The 24,987-nt window shown below is 41.1% G+C and overlaps 1 protein-coding gene across 1 annotated transcript; it reads left to right on the top strand.

The window, feature by feature from the left end:
* Nucleotides 1–412: 412 nt before the first annotated feature.
* Nucleotides 413–24,987, top strand: PRSS38 (serine protease 38). The gene is made up of 5 exons (XM_032626485.1): nucleotides 413–584; nucleotides 779–941; nucleotides 1,529–1,800; nucleotides 24,114–24,256; nucleotides 24,733–24,987. Exons 1-5 carry the CDS (start codon nucleotides 413–415, stop codon nucleotides 24,985–24,987), a joined length of 1,005 nt encoding a protein of 334 aa, XP_032482376.1.

Below are 24,987 nucleotides of genomic sequence, written 5' to 3'. Positions count from 1 at the left end.
AATGGCACATTAGCAAATATGATCAAGAAGAGGCATGAAAAGTGTTTGTACATTTCTGGAATGCTGCAACTGAGACATGACCAAACCCCAACTTACTGGCTGGATGTTGGGAGACACAGGACGAAATTCTTTCCATTGCATCAGCCAAGAGTGAGGAGAGAAACCAATGACCACCACCATCTGGGGAGCAAGGCCACCCAGAGTCTACTGACTACTCTCTAGGGAATGAGACCACAGCGAGCCAGCCATAGCGGGGTTGGGGGGTGATGGAGGGGAGGACCATTGAGAGACGGCTCCCAGCTGAGAAGTGAGAGAGCCGGTATTTATGCTGTCGCGCTTTAATGCCATCATGTGCCTGGGCACTGTCTCATGTTTGTGACGTCACAAGTTGCGTGCTCTAGCCCTCGCATCCATGAGGCACTCCCACCTCATGGCCGCCGCGCTGACCGGCCCTCGCACTGGGCCTGGAGAGTCCAGGACCCCGAGCCTCCTCCTGCTCCTGTTTCTCCTGCCTCACACCCAGGCTGCAGCCACGGCCCACAGGCACCCTGCCAGTGAAGGGGTCGCCTTTAGCCGTGATGTGGGTAGGACCCCTCCAGGCCCGGGTTGGCCGTGGTCCCTGCGGTGAATCCCGGCCTTCCTCCCCCCAAGGGTGGAGACCCAGTCTTCCGCGGCCCTCCCCCTTTTCCCTCCTCCCACTCACCCTCCTCGGCTTTGCCTGTGGCCAGCCCTGCCCTGGTTCCACTGCTACTCGCATACTTGGTACTTCTTTCCTCAGCTTGTGGCCAGCGTCATATGCAGGGGAGGATCATGGGAGGCGTGGATACCCTCGAGAAAAAGTGGCCGTGGCAGGTCAGTGTGCACTATGCAGGCTTCCACATCTGTGGTGGGTCCATCATTGATGAATACTGGATCCTGTCAGCCGCCCACTGCTTTGGCAGGTGAGTGGGCAGTGCTGGATACCAGTCCCATGGAGGTCTAGGGCTGCAAGACCAACCACGTGGGTCACATAGGACTGGGACTTCTTGGAGGCAGGGGAGAGAGTGGGACCCAGCACACAGCTCCATCCACTACAGTTTCTTGCACAGGGCTGAGGGCTCCTTTAGGGACCTCAGCTCTTCCAGAAAGGTGTGGAACCACATAATAGGATGAGAGGTGAGGAGAGGAGCCACATCTTAGATGAGAGGAGAGAAGAGAGGACAAATCACAGGACGAGAGGTGATGAAAGAGTTATCTTCATTGGCAGCTCATTGTACATCTGACAAGCTCACCATCCTGGGCTGTCCAGCAGGTCTTGGTGGGTCCCTGAATCCTCCATGGGCTCAGGTCAGGACTTTGTTGGGAGCAATTCTGCCAGACAGTCAGGTCCCTAATGTGCTGGAAGGGCTTGCTTTCCACATCCTGGCTGAGAGCTTGGATACCCAGGCTGCCATGCTCCAGGACTCCCTGAGTCTGTGATCTCATGGAAGCTCCTCTTCCCAGGTTCAAGGTGCTCAAACCACTATGCCTTTGTCCTCTGTCCCTACAGGAACAAGGTCACTGCAGCATTTGATATGTATGTGGGCCTTGTGGACCTCAGGGTCGCAGGCAATCACACCCAATGGTTTGAGGTGAATAAGGTGATCATACACCCCACATATGAAATGTACCATCCTATTGGAGGCGACATCGCTCTGGTGCAGCTGAAAACTCGCATTGTGTTTTCTGACTCTGTGCTTCCCATCTGTATTGCACCCCCAGATGTGACTCTTTCAAACCTTTCTTGCTGGGCTACAGGATGGGGGTCCATCTCCCAACAAGGTAAGAAAACAAAGTGCAGGGTCGATCCCATTATTGGAGTTTGAGGAAGGGATGATGGCTCTATGACATTATAGGAGAGAACATGTTCTGTCCATTAAGGGGTTGCAAGTATCTGAGGACTGGAATCCCTATCCATCAATCGCTATCTGTTTCTCTGTCAATGTAGAATTTTGTTTTACTCCTGGCTGGCTTTATTGTTTACAGAGAAGTAGTTACATCTACTTTGAGTGTGGAATGGATATTTAGTATACTGAGAACACAAATTTCCAAACATAGTTTTTCTTAAGATTTTAAATTCAATTTAGAGATAATCTATTTTTAACCTATGAAAAAACATTTTAGTTTTTCTAATTATCCATAAAAGCCTTGTACTTTCTTTCTAGGTTTAAATCTGCATAATTTAGAATTTTTATGGTTATTTAAAAGATTATTTTTAATTGCCTTTGCTAATCAGACACAGCTGTTGATTTCTGTGCATTGATCTTGTTTCCAGCCACCATATAGTACTCATTTATAATATTTTGTCAGTTGATTATTTAATTGTTCTAGATTTTTAAATATATTTTCTTCAAATAAATATTGTTTCATCACTTCCTTTCCTATACTTTATCTTTTATTTATTTTTCTTATTGCAATGGTTAGAACCTCTAGTAGAAATGTTGCTAGGTTTCTTGTTTTTTATTTTAATGGAAATGCTTCTAATGGTTTACTGTTAAGTCTGTGGCTTGGTTTGGAGATTTCAGGTTGATATCTTATACCAGTTTAAGAAAGTTTCATATCTGGTTTACTTAAGTATAAAAACATTATTGCAGTTAAGTGGATATAAATTCAGATTAGAATGTTAAAACTTTAAATGTTAAATGTAGTCCTAATGGTAACCACAAAAGGAAATTAAGAAGGAATTTAAACATTTCACTACAAAAAATCAACTAAATGCAAAGAAGACAGGAATACAAGAAAATGAGGGGGGAAAAAGCTATAGGGCATGTAGAAAATAAGTAGCAAAATGACAGAAGCAAGTTCCTCCTCGTCAGTAATTACTTTAAATGTAAATGGGTTACACTCGCAAATCAAAAGACAGAGACCAGAGTTAGGGAGATATAGCCAAGATGGTGGAATAGGAAGACCCTGAGCTCACCTCTTCTCACTGGAGCATCAAAATTACAACTACTGATACAACAACTATTGATGAGAAAGACTGGAATCCACCAGAAAAGGTTTTCTACAACTAAAGATATAAAGAAGGAACCACAAAGAGATGGATAAGAGGGGCAAAGTCATAGTATAGTCAAGACCTATACCCATGGGTGGCTGACCCATAAACAGGAGAATAATTACAAATATGGAGCTTCTCTCCAAGGAGTAAAGGGTCTGAGCCCCACATTGGGCTCCCCAGTCCTGGAGTCATGCACCAGGAATATTTGGTTTTGGAGGCCAACAGGGCTTAATTTTGGGAGACCCAGAAAGCTGTGAGAAATACTCTTAAAAGGCACATGCAAAATCTTACATGCTCCAGGACCCAGAGCAGAAGCAGTGATTTGAAAGGGGCCTAGGTCAGACCCACCTACTGATCTTGGAGGGTCTCCCAGAGAGGCAGGAGGCAACTGGAGTTCACCCTGGGGACACAGACACTGGTGGTGCTATTTTGGGGAGCTCTTTCTACCACATGGACATTTGTGTTGACAAGCGCTATTTTGGAATCCTCCATCTAGCTTATCAGCCTCAGAACTCAGCCCTGTCCTTGCCCACCAGCCTATAGTCACCAGTACTGGGACTCCTCAACTCTAGCAACTAGCTGGGCTGGATACAGGCCCATCCACCAATAGACAGGTTACCTTAAGACTTCCTGAGACAACAGCCACTACTGGACATGGCCCTGTCTACCAGATGGCTCAGGACCTGGTGCCACATGTCACTGTGCAGGCAGTAGACCCAGGGCACACAAGGCCCTGCAGCCAGAGACACCAGGACATAGCTCCATCCACCAGTGGGGAGGCACAAGCCCCAGAAACCCCTGGGGCTTGGCCCTACCCATCAGTGAGCTGGCTCTGGCCTCAGGACCAGCCTCACCCACCTGTGGGTGGACAACAGGCCCAGGACAACTGCAGATACACAGCCTGCTATGGCAGGATCCAGCTCATCTACCATCAAGCTGGCACCAGCCCTGAGACAAGCTGGGCCTGAGCACTGCCCACCAGCAGAGCAATACACAAGATTTGGGGCCCCTAGGATCTGCAACGAGAAACCCCAGGACCTGGCTCTGCCCACCAGTGGGCAGACACCAGATCCAGATCTCCTGGCCCCTGGCCCCATGCACCACCAGACGTATACCAGCCCCAGAAACACCACAGCCTTTCACCCCAGAAACACCACAGCCTTTCACCCTATCTTGTAGGAAGCAGCCAACTCACCAGCAGACCAACACCAGCTCTAAGATATCTCGGACTCCTCAGCCAACCACCCTGGGATCCAGCCCCACTTACCAGTAGGCCAACACTGGATCCAAGAATCTTGACCCCACAACCACCCACACCAGAACCTTGACTCTTTCCACGAGTGAGCCAGCACTAGCACCAGGACCCCACAATGTTACTCAGGCAGCCACCTAATGACCTGGCACCAACAATCAACTGGCAGCCTCCACACAAAGCAGGGCCTGGCAACCAATCTGACTGGGGGTCAGCCATGCCTACCAGACAATCCTCAGAACTCAGCTTGCCCCAGTAGGAGGACCCACGCAGCCCATATAGGGGGGATCACTAGAGCATATAGCTCTGGTGACCAGAGGGGATTACACAGCTGGGATGCAGAATGTCTCCTACAAAAGGCTATGTATCCAAGGTGGGAAAGTGCAACCAACATACCAGATACATAGATATTAACACAGCAAATTAGTCAAAATGAGGTGACAGGGGAACATATTCCAAATAAAGGAACAAGATGAAACCCCAGAAGAAGAACTAAGTGAAGTGGAGATAGGTAATCTACCTGATAGAGTTCAAGGTAGTGATCATAAAGATGACCAAAGAACTCAGGAGAAGAATGGATGAACAGAGTGAGCAGTTAGATGTTTTAACAAAGAATTTGAAAATATAAAGAAGAACCAAATAGAGATGAAGAATACAATGACTGAAATGAAAAATACACTAGAAGGAATCAACAATAGATTAGATGATACAGAGGAACGGATCAGCAAGCTGGAAGACAGAGTAGTGGAAATCAATGAAGCTAAACAGAACAGAAAAAAGAAAAAATAGAGAGAAATGAGGACGGTTTAAGAGACCTCTGGGACAACATCAAGCATACTAACAATTGCATGATAGGAGTCCCAGAATGAGAAGAGAGAGAGAAAGAGGCAGAGAACATATGTGAAGACATAATAGCTAAAAACTTTCCTAACTGGGGAAAGGAAACAGACATCAGGTCCAGGAAGCACAGAGTCCCAAACAGGATCAACCACACCAAGACACATTGTAATTAAAATGGCGAAAATTAAAGATAAAGAAAGAATATTAAAAGCAGCAAGGGAAAAGCAACAAGTTACATACAGGGAACTCCCATAAGGCTATCAGCTGACTTTTCAGCAGAAACTCTGCAGGCTAGAAGTGAATGGCATGGTATATTTAAAGAGTGAAAGGGAAAAACATACAACTAAGAATAATCTACCTGGCAAGACTTTCATTCAGATTTGATGGAGAGATCCAAAGTTTTACAGACAAGAAAACTTAAGAGTTCAGCACCACCAAACCAGCTTTACAAGAAATGTTAAAGGGACTTCTCTAAGTGAAAAAGAGCCACAACTAGAACATGAAAATTATGAAAGGAAGAAACTCATCAGTAAAGGCACTGTATATTTTTTACTGTATATTTATACAGTAAAGATAGTAAATCAACCACATACAAAACTAGTAAGAAGGTTAAAAGATGAAAGTAACAAAACCATCTATATCCACAATAAGTAGTTAAGTAATACACAAAACAAAAAGAAGTAAAATATGATGTCAAAAACAGTAATCTTGAAGAAAGGGGAGTAAAAATGCAGTGTTGTTAAAATGCATTTGAAAATAAAAGATCAGCAATGTAAAATAATCATGTGTATATATAGAAGCATTATACAATGCTAACCACATGTTAACCACAAATAAAATCTATAATAGATACATATATTTATATATTATTTATCTTGGAATATTTTGATTTCACCTTCATGTCTGAAGGATAGTTCTGTTGGATACAGAATTCTTCCTTGAAGGGTTTTTTCTTTCAACACTTTTGAGCCTGTTGTTCTACTGCCTCTGGCTTTCATTGTTTCTGGTGAGAAGTCAGCTATTAACCATACTGTTTATCACCATGTAATTGGTTGCTTTTCTCTTATTGATCTCAGGATTTTCTTTTGTCTTTGGTTTTCAGGAGTTTAATCATATTGTGTCTAGATGTGTATCTCTTTGTGTTTATCTTTCCTGAGGTTCAGTGAGATTCTCAGGTGTGAAGATTCTTTTTCATCAAATTCAGGATGTTTTGGGCCACATTTTCTTCAATTTTTTTTGCACTTCTCTCTCTCCCTCCTCCCCACCTCCCTTTCTCTCTCTTTCCTCTCCTCTTCTCACCTCTCTCCTTTCCCCTCTTTCTGGCAGTCTTGTTACATGTGTGTTGATGTGCTTCATGGCATCCACAGGTCTCTAGGGCCTGTTCACTTTTCTTCACTTTTTTTGCTCTATTCTTTTTTAAAAATGAATTAATTTATTTTTGGCTGCATGGGTCTTCATTGCTGCTCTTGGGCTTTCTCTAGTTGCAGTGAGCAGGGGCTACTCTTCATTGCAGTGCATGGGCTTCTCATTGCAGTGGCTTGTCTTTGTTGTGGAGCACAGGCTCTGGGCACATGGGCTTCAGTAGTCATGGCTCATGGGCTCTAGAGTGCAGGCTCAGTAGTTGTGACACATGGGCTTAGTTGCTCCACAGCATGTGGGATCTTCACAGACCAGGGCTTAAACCCATTTCCCCTGCATTTGCAGGCAAATTCTTAACCACTGTGCCACCAGGGAAGTCTGTGCTCTATTTTTAAAATTAGATAACTTCTACTAAATTAGCTTCAATTTCACTGATTATTTTTTCTGCTATCTCATATCTTCTGTTGATCCAACCTACTGAATTATTAATATTGGTTACTGAACTTTTCAACTTTAGAATTTTCATTTTATTCTTTTTTTTAATAGTTTTTGTATTTCTGCTAAGATTCCCTATGTGTTGACTCATTATCATGATATTTTCATTTAACTTTTTTAATGTAGTTTAAAAAATTCTTTAAACATACTTATAACAACTGTTTTGAAATATTTATCAACTAAAATCAACACCTGGGGCCACACAGAGCTTCTTTATATTGACTTGTTTTTTCCTGAATATGGGTCATACTTTATTTTTTGCATAGAATTTTTATTGTTGAAAATTGGACATACATAAAACATTGTAAGAACTTTGGATTCTGATTTTCCCTGAAGGTTTTGATTTCTTTTGCTTTGTTTTGAGTAATTTGCCTGGACTTAGTTTGCAGAATCTCTCTTGTAGTTTGTAGTTGCTGAGGTCTGTGCTCATTTTTTTATTCTTAATTCTTCTATTTATTATTTTTATTCTGGCTTCCTAAGTGTCACCACTGTGTCTTAATATCTCATTGGTTAGCCAATGATTTGGACATCTCAAACTTCTAAGGCTTCCACCTTTGACAGTGGGTTTTGTGTGGAGGCTGGTGAACACATTTAGAGTCTGTGTGACTCGAGTCTGCCTCAGCTTTTACTTTTCCCTGAGCCCACTTGTGCCTCCATGTTTATACATATAGTTACACAGTCATCCCAGGGATCAGTGGAGATTTATCTAGCCTTTCTATTGCCCTCTTATTTCCAGAGTCCCCATAAATTTCCACCAGAGACACTGTTCACCCCACCCAGAATGACAGTCTCAGACCAATACTGCTTTAGGTCTTCCTTACTCATTTCCTACAAATCTAAATACTATAATGACAGTACAAAGTGTTGTGTTTTTTTAGCTGTCCCCTCCAAATCAAGTTCTCTCCCTCTGGCAGAAAAACTACTTTCCCAGCCAGCCCTACCAAGGTAAAACTACCACAGTGACAGAGCAGAGATAGAGGAGTGTCAAGACTTGTGAAGCCCCAGACAACTAGGTCAGACTTTTGCCATTGTTACCCAAAGTTCTACCAGTTGTTCATGAATAAGCACCTCTCAAGTTTCCTTTGCTTTTGTTTGACCTATGGAGCCCTGAAATTTTTTAAAATAATTTTGTTCAGTTTTATACTTGTTTATTGGAGAAAGGGTTTGCTGACCTCTTCACTCCATCCTAGCCAGAAATCTCATGTGTAGACTTATTTCTAAATTATTATTTTGTACTGTCTGTTTGCTGCTTTCTTTTAAATATTTTCCCTGTCATTCTCCCTTTCCAATAGACTGATTTCCTTTTTTTATTAATTAATTTATTTTAGTTTGGGGTGTGTTGGGTCTGTTGCTGCATGTAGGCTTTCTCTAGTTGCTGAGAGTGGAGGCTACTCTTCGTTGTGGTGCACGGGCTTCTCATGACAGTGGCTTCTCTTGTTGTGGAGCATGGGCTCTAGGCATGTGGGCTTCAGTAGTTGTGGCACACAGGCTCAATAGTTGTGGCTTGCAGGCTCTAAAATGGAGGTTCAGTAGTTGTGGCACATGGGCTTAGTTGCCACATGGCATGTGGGATCTTCCTGGACCAGGGCTCAAACCCATGTCCCCTTCATTGGCAGGTGGATTCTTAACCACTGTGCCACCAGGGAAGTCCCTGATTTTCTATATTACTATTTTACTGTCTACTGTTCTGCAAGTTAAATTTACAATTTTTAATCTTCTTGTAGCTCTTCTTAAATTTTTAACATGCATACCTGAACATACATGAGTTATGAACATATATACTCAGTATGTTCAGTTATACATGTTATCCAAAGGAAAAAATACCCTGTTTCATATATTTATATATATGAACATATATATGTTTTATTATTTCATATGTTACTTCCATTTTGTATGTTACTGTTCTCCAGTATTTTCATTCCATCTTTTTTATACAATCAAGGTTATTCTCTTTTACTGCTGTTTTATACAGCACATGCTTATCTGGCTTTATGCACATGTTAATCTAATTTCTTTATTCCTAGCATTATACTTCTTTCAATTAGGTTTACTTTCCTTATTTCCAAAGAACATGTTACAACTCTTAAACAAACAAGGATTAAAGGAGAAATCACATATTAAATTAGAAAATATTTTGAGATGAATAAAAACAAAAACACATTACCAAAACGTATAGAATGCAGTGAAATCAATGCTCAGAGGGAAATTTATAGCTATACAAGAAGTCAGATCCCAAATAAATAGCTTCATTTTATGACTTAAGGAACTGTAAAAAGAACAAGCTAAACCCAAAGCTAGCAAGAGGAAGGAAATAATGAAGATTAGAGCAGAAAAAAATGAAATAGAGAATAGAAAAAACTAGAGTGAATGAAATAAAAGTTAGTTATTTGAATAGATTGAAAAAATTAACAAAACTTTAGCTAGACTGACCACAAAAATAAAAAAACAAGATAAAGTACAAATAGCTAAAATCAGGAATGAAACGGGGAACATCATGACTGACCTTACAGAAATAAAAAGGATTATAAGATAATACTACAATGAATTCTATGTCAACAAATTAGATAATTAACATGAAATGGGAAAATTACTATAAACAGTCAAATTATCAAAACTGAATCAAGAAAAAATAAAATTTCTGGATAGATTTATAACAAGTAAAAAGATTGAATCAATATTCAAAAACCTCTCAACAAAGAATAGTCCAGGACCAGATGACCTCACTGGTAAATACTACCAAACATTTTAAGAAAAATTAACACCAATTATTTTCAGATTCTCCAAAAAATAGGAGAGGAGCTCATTCTATGGGGCTAACATTACGCAGACACCAAAGCCAGACAAAGATGCCACAAGAAAAGAAAATCACAGACCACTATCCCTCATGAATATATATGCAAAAATCATCAACCAGTACCAGCAAACTGAATCCAACAGTATATTAGAAAGATTATACACTACAACAAAGTAGGATTTATTCCTGGAATACAAAGGAGGTTCAACACACAATAATTGATCAATGTAATATACCACATTAAAAAGTGGAAAAAAACCATATGATAATCTCAAATGATGGATAAAAAGTATTTGACAGGATCCAACATCCTTTCATAGTTTAAAGAAACACTCATAAAACTAGGGATAGGAAGGTACTTCTTCAAGATGATTAAAGGCATTTATGAAAAACTCACAGCTAACATTATACTCAGTGAAGAAAGACTGAGAACTTACCCCTAATATCAGGAACAAGACGGGATGCTCATTTTCACCACTGGTGTTCTATATTGTACCAGACTCTAGACAGATACATTAGGCAATAAAAAGAAATGAAAGGCATCCAAATAGGAAATGAAGAAGTAAAACTATCTCTCTTTGCAGATGACAGACAATAAACAAATTCAACAAATTTGCAGGGCACAAGATCAACACACACACAAAAAATCAGTTTCTATATACATTAATGAACAATTGAAAAAGGAAATTAAGAAAACAGTTCCATATCATCCAGAAGGAAAATTACCTATAAATAAATTTATCCAAGGAAGTGAAAGACTGGTATACTGAAAGCTACAAAACATTGCTAAAAGAAATTTTACAAGACCTAAATAAATGTAAAGACAAGTCACGTTCCTGAATTGGAAAACTTAATACTGTTAAGATGTCAGCACTCCCCAAAGTGATCTACATACTCAGTGCAGTCTCTATCAAAATTCTGACATTTTGCAGAAATGGAAAAACTGATCCTCAAAATCCTATGGAATTGGAAGGGAGCCTGCATAGCCAAAACAGTCTTGAAAAAGATCAAAGTTGAAAGACTCACACTTCCTGATTTCAAAATTTTCTACAAAGCTACAATAATCAAAACAATGTGGTACTGGCATAAGAATAGATATATAGATCAGTGGAATAGTATTGAAAGCCCAGAAATAAATGCATACATCTATAGCCAATTGACTTTTGACAAGGGTGCCACTCCATTAAATGGGGAAAGAATAGTTTGTTCAACAAATGATGGTGGGACAACTGAATACCCACATTCCGAAGAATGAAGTTGGACCCCCATCTCACACCATACACAAAATTTTAAATGGGTCAACAACCTAAAATTAAGAGTTAATATAAAACTCTTAGGGGCTTCCCTGGTGGCACAGTGGTTGAGAGTCTGCCTGCCAATGCAGGGGACACGGGTTCGTGCCCCAGTCCGGGAGGATCCCACATACCGCGGAGTGGCTGGGCCCGTGAGCCATGGCCGCTGAGCCTGCACATCCGGAGCCTGTGCTCCGCAACGGGAGAGGCCACAGCAGTGAGAGGCCCGCGTACCGAAAAAAAAAACAACAAAAAACATCTTAGAAGAAGACATAGGAGTAAATCTTCATGACCTTGGATTTGGCAGTGGATTCTTAGATATGCTTTGTCTTTTTTTTTTTTTTTTTGGTACGTGGGCCTCTCACTGTTGTGGCCTCTCCCGTTGTGGAAGACGCGCAGGCTCAGCGGCCATGGCTCACGGGCCCAGCCGCTGTGCGGCATGGGGGATCCTCCTGGACCGGGGCATGAACCTGTGTCCCCTGCATTGGCAGGCAGACTCTCAACCACTGCGCCACCAGGGAAGCCCAGATATGCTTTGTCTTAAACCTCATGTTTAAGAAATCACATAGCATGTATTCTTTTTTCTCTTTCCTTCATCCTGCTGTTTGTGAGATTCATCCACATTGTTGTTCATATCAGTAGTTGTCTTGTTTTTCTGTCATTTAATCTTCCATTGTATGAACTTGGCAAAAGTTATTTTATCCATATGCCTTTAGATAGACATCTGAGTTGTCCCCAGTTTTTAGGTCATATGAAAAAATCTACAACAAATATTATTGTATAAGTCCTTTTGTGAACATACGTACTTGCTTATCTTGGGGATATACTTGGTAATATAGAATGTGTTGGCTATAGAGTGGGGTAAATTTAACTCTATTAGAAACTGCCAAACAGTTTTATAAACTGGTTGTGACTTTTTATATTCCCATCACCAATGTATGAGAGTGCTAGTTGCTCCACATCATTGCCAACACTTGATAGTATCAGTCTTTTTCACTTTAGCTATGCCAATCACTGTGTCATGATAGCTTCTTGAGGTTTTATGATTTGTAGAATTTTTTATATATTCTAGATACACGTACTTTGATAGGTATGTAAATATTCTCTGCTAGACTATGGCTTGTTTTTTTTCTTTCATACGTAGGGTCTTTTGTATCCTGCTTATGAAGATTTGCTTATTGTAAGCTCATGAAGATAATTTCTCCATTTATCCTAGAAGCATTATGAGTTTAATTTTTACCTTTAGTTATAAGATCCATCTAAAACTAATTTTTTGCATGTGATGTGAAGAAAAAAAAGGTTCACTTTTTTCTATATTGATATTCACTTGCTCTAGCACCATTTGTAAAGAATATCACCTTTTCCCACTGACCTGTATTGGCACCTTTGTCAAACATCTTGTGACCGTATGTGTGGGGGTCTACTTCCAGGCTTACTATTCTGCCACATGGATCTCTCCAGTACAACAGTGCTGTGTTTACCATAACTTTATGATGAGTCTGGTCTTAACACATCCTCCACAGTTGTTTCTCTTCTTCAAGATTATCATGAGCATTCTGGGTCCTTTGCGTTTCCATATGAATTTTAGAATTAGTTCCCCAATTTCTACAATAAACCTCCTAAGATTTTGAATGACTCATTGTTTTCCATGGCTCTTGGCACTGTTCTCTGAGATATCCTGCTCCTTAGCTACTTCTTAAAAGGGCCTTGAAAAATATCACATTGAGCAAATTTCCCAGCCTCTCCTGGGGCCCAGAGCCTTTTTGACATTTTGAACATCACACTACCTTTTAGCCCAGACTGGCAACACTTTTACCTGAACAGGTCTTGAGCTGTGTGGTCCTGCTGATTATGGCTGAGCTTGCCTGTGTATCTAATGGTTGTCTCTCTATGGGCTGGCCTGTGACAGACTGAGCTGGAGTGCTAGACTCTGATTCATGCATCTTTCACTGTCCAGCAGGCTGGCCAGAAAGTGTACACAGGCAGTGGTGGAGAAACACAACACCTTTTTAAAAACATCTTTTTGGAGTATAATTGCTTTAGAATGTCGTGTTAGTTTCTGCTGTATAACAAAGTGAATCAGCTATACGTACACATATATCCCCATATCCCCTCCCTTTTGCATCTCCCTCCCATCCTCCTTACCTCACCTGTCTAGGTGGTCACAAAGCACCGAGCTGATCTCCCTGTGCTATGCAGCTGCTTCCCACTAGCTATCTATTTTACATTTGGTAGTGTATATATGTCAATGCTACTCTCACACTTTGCCCCAGCTTCCCCTTCCCCTTCCCAGTGTCCTCAAGTTCATTCTCTACATCTGCATCTTTATTCCTGTCCTGCCCCTAGGTTCTTCAGAATCTTTTTTTTTTTTTTAGATTCCATATATATGTGTTAGCATACAGTATTTGTTTTTCTCTTTCTGACTTACTTCACTCTGTATGACAGACTCTAGGTCCATCCACCTCACTACAAATAACTCAATTTCGTTTCTTTTTATGGCTGAGTAATATTCCATTGTATATATGTGCCACATCTTCTTTATCCATTCATCTGTTGATGGACACTTAGGTTGCTTCCATGTCCTGACTATTGTAAATAGTGCTGCAATGAACGTTGTGGTACATGACTCTTTTGAATTATGGGAGAAACACAACACGTTTTGAAGCCTTCGCTTGCAACAGTGCTGCTCAAATCCCATTGACAAAGCATGTCATGTGGCAAAATTCAGACCTAAGGACTGAGAAAATACATTACACATCTCAACAGGAGTGACTGCAAAGACATATGGCAAAGGGCATATATGTAGGAAAGTGTGGCGAATTGGATTCATTAATGAAATTTATCTCCCCTCAGTTTATAGTTTACTGCTTAACAGATAAACACTTAACATAGTATAACTCCATTTCCCCCTTCAATTCCTTATGCTATTGTTCTATATTTTACTTCTGCACACTATATTTACATTATTGTTGCTTTAAACCTTCAGTAATCTTCCAACATACCTTTCAGTAGTCTCGTTTTTAACCTCATTCAGGAAATGATTGACCCAACGCTCAAATTCAGTTTACTCTGAAACCAGGACCACTCATCTCCTAGCAATATTTCTCGTCCCCCAGGTTTATCTTACAAATGTCTGCACCCCAACCTCTGCAGGGGAATGGGGGGATGCACACCCATGATCTCTGTAGGCCCAGATCATATGAATTGTCCACGGTATTCTCATTCTAGGAGACCTTTCCCAAATTCATCCCAGTCCTCTCTCCCTTATCAGACATCCAGTGTCATTTCATATGTCTGGTATCTGTCTATCTTGCTTTCTTTGGCCATCAGGGGCAGAGAATGGGAGTCATCCTAATTCATGGTTCAAAAAATATTATTCATTGGTTCATACGTGATCTTCTTTATGTTTGTTTGTAATAATATAATGCATACCTATGTAAACATCTCTCAAATAGGGAAATTAGTACACTGTAACTTGTATCTGCTTTATGATCCTGACACTCTTGGGTCTTCTCAGTTGAGGGAACTTCTTAGCACAAATCTTTTTTTTTTTTTTACTGTGTTAAAATACACAAAATATAAAATTTACCACATTAACTATTTTTAAGTGTTCAGTTCAGTGGTGTTAAATACATTCACATTGGTGTGCATCCATCACCACCATCCATCCCCAGGATTCTTGTCATCTTGTAAATCTGAAACTGTATACCCATTAAACTATATATATATATATATATATATATTCTCAGATATTTTTCCATAACAGGTTATTATAAGATATTGAATATAGTTCCCTGTGCTATACAAGTAGGTCCTTGTTTATCTATTTTATATATAGTAGTATATATATCTCAGTTTGTCTGCCCCCACCCCCACTATCCCCTTTGGTAATCATAAGTTTGTTTTCCATGTCTGTGAGTCTGTTTCTGTTTTATAAATAAGTTCATTTGTATCATTTTTTTAGATTCCACATATAAGTGATATCATATGATATTTGTCTTTGACTTACTTCACTTAATATGATAATCTCTAGATCCATCCATGTTGCTGCAAATGGCATTATTTCATTCTTTTTATGGATGACTAATATTCTACTGTGTATATATACCACATCTTCTTTATCTATTCATGTGTCAATGGACATTTAGGTTGCTTCCATGTCTTGGCTATTGTAAATAGTGCTGCTATGGACATTGGGATGCATGTATCTTTTCGAATTACTCTGGCTATATGCCCAGGAGTGGGATTGCAGGATCATATGGTAGCTGTATTTTTAGTTTTTTAAGGAACCTCCATACTGTTCTCCATAGTGGCTGAAGCCACCAACAGTATAGGAGTGTTTCTTTTTCTCCACACCTTTCTAGCATTTATTATTTGTAGTCTTTTTAATAATGGCTATTCTGACTGGTGTGAGGTGATACACCAGTAGTTTTGATTTGCATTTCTCTAATGATTAGCAATGTTGAGCATCTTTTCATGTGCCTGTTAGCCATCTGTATGTCTTCTTTGGAGAAATGTCTATTAGGCCTGTAAAATTCCTTCCTTTTGAAGGCTGAATAATATTCCATAGTGTGCATACACCACATTTTGGTAATCCATTCATCAGTCAGTGGACACTTGGGTTGCTTCTATGTTTTAGCTATTGTGAATAATGGTGGTATGAAAATGGATGTACAAATAGCTATTTTAGCCCCTGCTTTCAATTCTTTAGGTATATACCCAGAAATAGAAGTACTGGGTCAAATGGTAATCATATTTTTAATTTTTTGAGCAACCTCCATTCTGTTTCTCATTGTAGCTGTACCGTTTTATATTCCCACCAAGAGTGCACAAGTGTTCCAATTTCTCCACATCCTTGCCAACCCTTGTTGTTTTCTGTGTTTTGATGGTAGCCATCCTTATGGGTGTGGAGTGGTATCTCATTGCAGTTTTGATGTGCATGTAGCCATCCTTATGGGTGTGGAGTGGTATCTCATTGCAGTTTTGATGTGCATGTTGAGCATCTTTTCATGTGTTAATTGGCCATTCATATGTCTTCTTCAGAGAAATGTCTATTTGAGTTCTTTGCCCATTTTGGAATCAGGTTGTTTGGGTATTTTTGTTGTTGAGTTTTTGGAGTTTTCTATATATTTTGGATGCTAATACCTTATAAGATGTATGATTTGCAAATATTTATTCCTAGACCATAGGTTGCCTTAAAAAGGCAACTGTGGATAGTGTCTTTCATGTACAAAATTTTAAAATCTTCATGAAGTCCAGTTTGTCTATTTTTTCTTCTGTTACACGTGCCTTTGGTGTCGTATCCAAGAAATCACGGCCAAATCCAATGTCATGAAATTTTCATCCTATCAATATTTTTAAATCTATTGAGATTTAATTTGTGGCCTAGAATATGGTCTCTCCTGGAAAATGTCCCACGTGTACTTGAGGAAAATGTTTATGCTGTTGTTGGGTGGAATGTTTTGTATGTGTCTATTATATCTAGTTGGTTTACTGTGTTAAGTCCTCTGTTTCCTTGTTTATCTTATGTCTGATTGTCCTATCCATTATTGTGAGAGAGGTATAGAAGTCTGCAAATATTATTGTAGAACTTTCTATTTCTCCCTTGAATTTTGTCAGTTTTTGCTTCATATATTTTGATGTAAATATTTATAATTGTTATGTCTTCTTGCTGTTTTGAGTCTTTTATTAATATGTAATATCCTTCTTTGTCTCTTATAAAGTTTTTTGATTTAAAAATCTATTTTTTTGTCTGATATTAGAATAACCACTCCTGCTCTTTTTTGGTTACTATTTGCATGAACTATCTTTTTCCATTTTTTCACTTTCAACTTGTTTGTGCCTTTGGATCTCAAGTGACTCTTGTAGTCATCATATAGTTAGGTCACGTGTTTTTAATCCATTCTGAAAATCTCTGCCTTTTGATTGGAGAGTTTAAGTCTATTTAGATTTAAAATAATTATTGATAAGGAGGGACTTACTTCTGTCATTGTGATACTAGTTTTCTATATGCCCCATAGCTTTTTTGTCTCTAATTTCCTGCATGACTATTTTTTTGTATTTAGTTGATTTTTTGTAGTAAAATGTTTAAATTTCTTTCCTTTTGTGTATATTTTATAGCTATTTTCTTTGTGATTATCTTGAGGATTACCTTTAACTTTCTAATTTGAATTTACAACAGCTTAACTTCAATAATATACAAAAACTCTGCTCCTTTAGAGTTCCATCCACAGCCAATCTGGTTGTTGATGTCACAAAATTACATCTTATACATTTTGTGCTCCCAAACATAAACTAACAATTCTTTTAAATGCATTGGTCTTTTAAATCATGTAGAAAACAAAAAGTGCAGGTACAAAACATTGTTACAATAATATTGGCTCTTATCACTAACAATGTATTTATTTTTATTGAGATCTTCATTTTTTTATATGCCTTTAAGTTACTGTCTAGTGTCCTTTTTTTTTTTTACCTGCAGTACTCCCCTGAGCATTTCTTGCATGGCAAGTCTAGTGGTCACAAACCCACTCTACATTTGTTTATCTAGGAATTTCTAAGAATAGCTTGGTTCCTCCCCCCTTTGGAGAGACACTTTTGCCAGATTAAAATTCTTGGTTTGACAGTTTTTCTCTTTTATCACTTTAACTATATCTGTCCATTGTCTTCTGGTCTCCAAAGTTTCTGATGAGAAATATACTGATAATCTTATTGAGGATCCCTTGTATGTGATGATTCTCTTCTCTTTTACTGCTTTCAGAATTCGCCCTCTGGCTTTGGCTTTTGAAAGTTTGATTATAATGTGTTTCAGTGTGGATCCTTTTGAATTCATCTTTCTTGGAGTTTGTTGAGCCCCTTGGATTTTTATATTTATGTCTTTCATTAAATTTGCAAAATTTTCAGCTATTATTTCTTAAAATATTCTTTCTGCCCCTTTATCTCTCTCTTCTCCTGGGACACCCATAATGTGTATGTTGGCTTCTTGATGGTGTCCCACAGGTCCCTTAGGTTCTGTTTGCTTTTCTTCCATCTTTTTTATTTCTGTTCCTCAACCTCAATAATTTCCATTGTCCTGTCTTCAAGTTCACCGCTTCTTTCTTCTGCCTGCTCAGAGCTGCCTTTGAATCCATCTAGTGAAGTTTTCATTTCAGTCATTGTGCTCTTCAGCTTTGGAGTTCCTTTTTGTTTTGTTTTGTTGTTGGTTTTTTTTGCGGCACATGGGCCTCTCACTGTTGTGGCCTCTCCCGTTGTGGAGCACAGGCTCCGGACGTGCAGGCTCAGTGGCCATGGCTCATGGGCCCAGCTGCTCCGCGGCATGTGGGATCCTCCCGGACCGGGGCACGAACCCATGTCCCCTGCATTGGCAGGCGGTCTCTCAACCACTGCGCCACCAGGGGAGCCCCTCCTTTTTGTTTTGTTTTTAGATTTTCTATCTTGGTTGATAGTTCCACTTTGCTCACACATTATTTTCTTGACTTTCTCCACATCTTTTAGTTCTTTGAGCATCCTTAAGACCATGTTTTAAAGTTTATCTAATATATCTGCCTTTATGTCTTTCTTAGGGACAGATTCTGTTAATTATATTTTTCCTTTGATTGAGCCATTTCCTGTTTCTCTGTATGTCTTGTGGTTTTTTGTCGAACACTGGACATTTTAATCTAACAATGTGGTAGCTATGGAAATCAGATCCTCCCCCTTACCCAGGGTTTTCTGGGTTTAAAAAAATTTGTGTGTGTTAGTGATTGTTGTAGGCTGTCTCTGTGCAGAGGACCAGTTTGAGGTTGAGATCTTATGTTTTTTTCTGAACCTTTACCTGGGCATGCATAGTTACTTTCTAATTTTCCCCATATATTCAGTTGCTTTTGAATGTCCTAGTCTTTAATGTCTGGATCCCAAAAAAAGAAAAATGAAGGGAGAAAAGGGCCACGGCCCCATAACTTCCCTAGAAGTCACTTCATCTGGAGCTGGAGGTGCTTGTGACAATTGGGAGAGATGCAACAACAATGGCTGCCTCCCTCTTTGTGTGTACCTCTGTGATCAGAACAGCAATCAAAGCACAGATCCCCAATATACAGAGGACAGGGTCTTCTTTGCTCACCTTGGCTCTCACATGCTGTGTGCAAGCTCTCCAGGAATATGTGTACAGCCGCCTGTCCCAGGGGTGGGGGTTTGTAGCTGTTACTGTGCTAAGAGCTGAAATTGACTAAAGTTGACTGCAATTTACCCTCCAAGCCTTCAACAGATTCTAGAGTTCCAAAACACTTATATCAGACAAATTCTGCCAGTGAGTTGTCCTGGTGGGAGATAGATTCCATGTTTCCTGCTTGGCCATCTCCCAGGATCCTCTCCACAAATCTCTCACAAACAATCATGGTATATACATGGATTCCAGGGCATAGAATCCACTACCCCTCAGGAACTAAGGCCACAGATTGGGAAGCTTGGACCTAAATAAAAGAATAGCAGGTTCCATTCTCTTCTAGCTGGAAGCTGCCTTTATATATCTTCTCATCCTGTATGAGACCCTGGGCCTGACTTACCCTTCATTCAAGATACAACCACAGCGTTATGGCCTTCCCTCAGCAGAACTCAGTGAGAGAACCATCTAGAACGCAAGAACATGCTCTAGGATGCACAAATCAAAAGTGGTCCAAGGGCTTCCCTGGTGGCGCAGTGGTTGAGAGTCTGCCTGCCGATGCAGGGGTCACGGGTTCGTGCCCCGGTCCAGGAAGATCCCACATGCTGTGGAGCGGCTGGGCCCATGAGCCATGGCTGCTGGGCCTGTGCGTCTGAAGCCTGTGCTCCGCAACGGGAGAGGCCACAACAGTGAGAGGCCCACGTACCGCAAAAAAAAAAAAAAAAAAAAAAAAGTGGTCCAAGTAACCCTAGGGCCACCTAATGCAGTTTTGCAGTTTCTCAGTCAAGGCCAACAAACCAAAAATAACTAGAAAGTAGCCCCATCTTTATTTAGGTCACTTAGATAACATTACGTGGGTTCTGACTTCAATACAATACATATTTCTTCTTTATTCCCCTCTTCTCCTATTCCACACCAGCAAACCTCTGAAAATTACCAACAAAAAGAACTCTCTGACACTCAGCTCACAAGGCCACACCGTTTCCCACTCACTCAACTCTTCTTTGAATGTTCTTCAGTGAGCTTCTCTCGTCTTTTTTTTTAGCTTTTAGGATTGTTTCTTTTTCTTATAAACATTCATGAAACTCTCAAATCAATACATTTAACATTTTCATCATCTCTAAAAGTTCTCTTACTGCTCTGCAGCCAAACTCTTTCTTCTAAGGTAAGTATTGTTCTCATTTCTGTCCCCATTAATGAGTTTTATATTTTTGGACTTTATATAAATGTAATTACAGTACTCTTTTGCTCCATATACTCTGTAGGATTTATTCACGTTTTGCATGTATCATTAGTTCCTTTTTGTTTATTGTTGAGGAATATTTAATCACATAAATACCAAAATTCATTTGTCTGTTCTTCTGTTGACTGACATTTGGGTTGCTTCAGTTTGGGGCTATTGTGAATAAAACTCTTAGGAACATTCTCTCACAACACTCTCTACATATGTGCTTTCATTGCTCTTGGGTGCATACATGACAATGTGTTTACTTATTTATGCAGTTCTGAGAAACTACAAAGGATTTTCCAAAATGTATGTACAATTTTACACTGTCAGCAATGAATAAGAGTTACAGATCTCTTTGTCTGAAGAAGTCTTTATTTTACCTTCAGTTTTGAAAGATAATTCTAGATACAGAATTCTGGGTAGACGGTTTTCTGGTTTTAGTTTGCTTTGCAAGAGGCTGCTTCATTTTATTCTGGCTTGCATAGTTTTTGATGATAAACTTGTAACTCTTATTCGTGATATTCTGTATGAAATATTTCCCCACCCTCTCTGTCTTCAGGCTTTTCCTTGACTTTGTTTCACAGCCATTTGACTATGATTCCTTCTTTCTTTCTTTCTTTCAGCCATGCGGCCTGCAGGATCCTTATTTCCCTGACCAAGGATTGAATCCATGCCCCCTGCAGTGGAAGGGCAGAGTCCCAACCACTGGACCACCAGGGAATTCCATTGACTATGATGTTTCTAAGTGTATGTGTTTGCTTGTTTTATTCTGGCCTGGGGCTCTCTGAACTTCTTGAATCTCTGGTTATTATAGTCTTTAATTTTGGAAATTTCTTGGCCATTATATCTCCACATATTTCTTATCCTCTGTACTCTCTTCTTCTGGGAATAATTCCACATATGTTACGCTGCTATTGTCCCACAGCTCTTAAGTGCTCTGTTTTGCTTTATTCCCCACTCTTTTCCTTTTGTGCTTCAGCATGGGTAATAGCTATTAACCTATTTTCACATTCATTGATTTTTTTTCCTTATTTGTGTCCAGTCTGCTGATACACCCATTGAAGTAATTTTTTAATCTCTGATAATGTGTATTTCTGGCATTTCCAGTTGGTCTTTTTTTTTGTAGTTTCCATATCTCTGCTTAAATTCTTCATTTTTTTCATGCTTGTTGTTTACTTCTTAATAATTTCTTCAACATATTAATCATAGTTATTTTAATGTTCCTTAAATATACTTTCAACATTTTGGTCATCTCTGGGCCTGACTGTGTTCAATGTTTTATCTCTTGACAGTGGATCCAGTGTTTTATTCCTGCCTTCCCCATACCTTTGTGTCTGTGCATGTGTGTGTGTATATATGTGTATCTTTTAATTTTTGGTTGAATGTTAGACATTATAGAAAAATATTTAAGACTAAATATTCTGTACCCCAAAATAGGCATTCCTCTTCTTCTGCCAAACCATTAGTAGGGTGGGGCAGGGCTGATTCAGGCTAGTGAGAACTTGAGCTGGGTTGTGGCTTCTGTTGTTGCTCTTACTGACTTCAGAGCACCAGAGTCTTCAGGTCCCTCCATGGTGGGCTGCTGCAATGTTGTGCTCTGTGTGAGACCTGGGGTGTTTCTCTGTTCCTGCTTCACCCTTCACTTCACATCTCTGTACATCCACAGCACATTTTGCCTGACCTCCAGAAGAAAATTACTGTTCTTGGTACTCATTACTAGGCTGCTATTGAGAAGGAGGAAACTTGATCCCCTGATCCAGCCTCAGCCTCAGGCAGAGCTGTAGGTCTTAGATTTGGAAATGGACCTCTGTGCACCACTACTCTACCTTTGGGGCAGCTAAGCTCTGCTTTGTATCTGTGATGGCTCTGAGAGAATCTAGACCCTGCCCTCATGTTAGCAGACCTCTCATGTTACTGATGTGGGCTCTTGGCACCTCAGATTTTCCAGGGATGTAGGGCTTGTTTCTACTCTTCCTCCAGAATAGTCCACCTGTACCAGGTTCTGAGGGCAGGAGTATGTGGTGGCCCCACACACACACACAACCAGTAGAAGGCTTTTGCTCCACATGTGAGTAGGGAAGCAAGCTGTATTCTTACAGGTCCCCAGTGGTAGTGGTCATTTTCTGAACACCTGCACTGAGGTGCCCTCTCTGTGGACCCCTGCTGTGCCCCGAGTATATTTCATGAGCTGCTAGTGGAGACCTAAGGGAAAGACCTACCAGTGAGTGCAATCCTCCTCTTGTCTGATTTCTCATCATTCTGAACTGGCACACTAGCCCACAATTGAAGAACTCATTGAAATTACAGCTAGCTGACTTCTTGCTTCCACTTCTGTGATACACCTCTTCCTTTGTGCTGTGCTAAGAATTGTGCAGAGCTCATCATTCTGGCCCTCTGTCCACCTGGTTCCATGTGGGCCTTGGCATCTGTGTAAGGGATATTTTACCCTGCATCTACACTGTTTTCACTCAATGTCTTGGTTGCTCCACAAGGCTCTCCAGTCTTGACTCTGGGAACTGTGAAGTCTAACCTGGCCATTCTGCCCTTCCTGTGGAATTGTACATTCTGCACACATGGCTCGGGGTCCAACGGCAGACTTGGGGCACTGAGGCCCCCTGTGTTCCCTCTAGGGTCCTTCTCTCTGGAGCACCCTCCTTCTGGCATCTGCCTTTGCGGATTCCAGCTGCCTGTGCTCCTCCTCATGCCACAGCCTGGAGTGTGCCCCAGGCAGGATGATGGGGCCCTTGTAGACCTTGCCTCATCTGTTCTCTTTGCTCAGGGGCCACAGCCCTGCCCTGACTCAGGTCCAATGGGAAATAATTTCCTGCTGGGTAGACATGTTTACTGCTAGCTTAAGGTAGAGGGAAGTTCACTCCCAGTCACCCCACTGTGGGCACAGTGAAAGGCCTCAGGTAGATTTTTAGCTGGCTTAGTAGTTAAAAGTATTTCCTAACTGCATTTCACTGTGTTGCTTCTCCATCATCCCCCACCCTGAGTTTTTTGACTCATTCTATTGCTCTGCATTCCTATTTGCAATCATCTAATTCTTCCATGGCTCCTCTCCTGATATTAACTTGCCAACACAGCAGCAACCGCAAACACTGCTGATATTCTGCTTCCCATTTTCTTCCTTCGAGGTACACATTCGTTAGCTCTAAAACTGATTCCCCACCTACCGCAGGCTATGCCATCCCCAAATACATGCCCCCACTTGATACCCAATCGTTTGAGTCTTTAACCTGTGAGAACAGCTCCTTTCCAGGCAGAGCAGGCCCACTTGCACATTGGTCAGGAAAGTGCAAGTTTTCTGGGAGCAATTACTATATCCATTGGCATAGACAAGGACACATGGAGTGACAACCCACAAAAATTGGAGGCTACTTTCTTGCACACACTGTGTCATCCACTCACTCTCACCCAGGGACTCAGCTGATGGAGCTGTTTGCACTTGAGCCACGGCAATGGGAATGTAATGGGCTGAACCAAGTCCTGGCTCTTACATCTCTCCTAGAAAGTGTCATGTGACATATGTTTAAACTTTATTGACCAAAGCCTGAGTCCCCATTGCAGAGAAAGGAGCCATGTGGAGGGTGGGAGTAAGAGAAGGAACTCCAGTGTGAGCCCACTAGGCCTTGGGGCTTGGTGTGCCCTGTGGAACAGGTGTGAGAAGACCATTCACTGGGCCTGCACTCCTTTCTGACAGGAGACACTTCAGACAAGCTGCAGGAGGTGCAGCTGCCTCTGGTCCCACTGCCCCTATGCCAGCTGCTCTATGGACATACGTCCTACATTCTGCCGGACATGCTGTGTGCCGGGGACCTCAGGAACATGAAGACTGCTTGTGAGGTACAACCCACTTTGGGGGTGGGAGGCTAAGCCCAGGGATTTCAGATCTTCCATCTGCTTTAAGCCCAGGGCACTTCTGCCAGTTGGGTAGGTGGTCCCAGACCACCTGGCTCCTGTGGGGATCAGAAGTACATCTCCATGCAGCCATGGGTTGAGTGGGAAGCCACAGGGTAGCTTATGTGCAAATGGAGCACAGGCCTCAGTCAGGCCCTGTGGACCCCAGTGCTGGCCAGAGCAGCCCAGGGCTCCACGTCTGCCCAGGGGCCATGCCTGCTGACTGTCACTCCATAGCACCCACCCTCTACTTGCAGGACAATGCAGTGAACACTGCTTGCCTGCAGCAGGGCCTCCCCACTAACAAGGTGGGGCTGCATGAGTGGCAGGATCCTGGCCCCATCCCACAGTGTTGGCATTGGGCCACCCTCATGCAGGAGGCCCCAAACTCCCAGTTCACAAGAAACTCCTCTTTTTTCCAGGGTGACTCTGGGGGCCCACTTGTCTGTGAATTCAACCGCACCTGGATTCAAATTGGAGTAGTGAGCTGGGGGCATGGTTGTACATACCCTATGTATCCTGCAGTTTATACCCGAGTCTCCTTTTTCTCAGAATGGATTCGTTATCACATAGAAAACACACCCTTACCTCTTCAGCCACTCCCTACCCTCTCCTCCACTCCGGGGGCTGCCATCAATGTCCTTGTGACTTCACTGGCTGTCCTGTCAATGTTGTAA

Source organism: Phocoena sinus, chromosome 3 (genome assembly GCF_008692025.1).
Source record: "Phocoena sinus isolate mPhoSin1 chromosome 3, mPhoSin1.pri, whole genome shotgun sequence".
In the NCBI taxonomy this organism is placed as follows: domain Eukaryota; kingdom Metazoa; phylum Chordata; class Mammalia; order Artiodactyla; family Phocoenidae; genus Phocoena; species Phocoena sinus.
This window is presented reverse-complemented; position numbering and strand designations above follow the sequence as displayed.

Bases quoted from the DNA above. Each gene is read 5' to 3' on its own strand.
- PRSS38 (XM_032626485.1), top strand. From the start codon at position 413: ATGAGGCACTCCCACCTCATGGCCGCCGCGCTGACCGGCCCTCGCACT. The intron at 585-778 runs GTAGGACCCCTC...TTCTTTCCTCAG, and splicing joins CGCCTTTAGCCGTGATGTGG to CTTGTGGCCAGCGTCATATG. The intron at 942-1,528 runs GTGAGTGGGCAG...CTGTCCCTACAG, and splicing joins GCCGCCCACTGCTTTGGCAG to GAACAAGGTCACTGCAGCAT.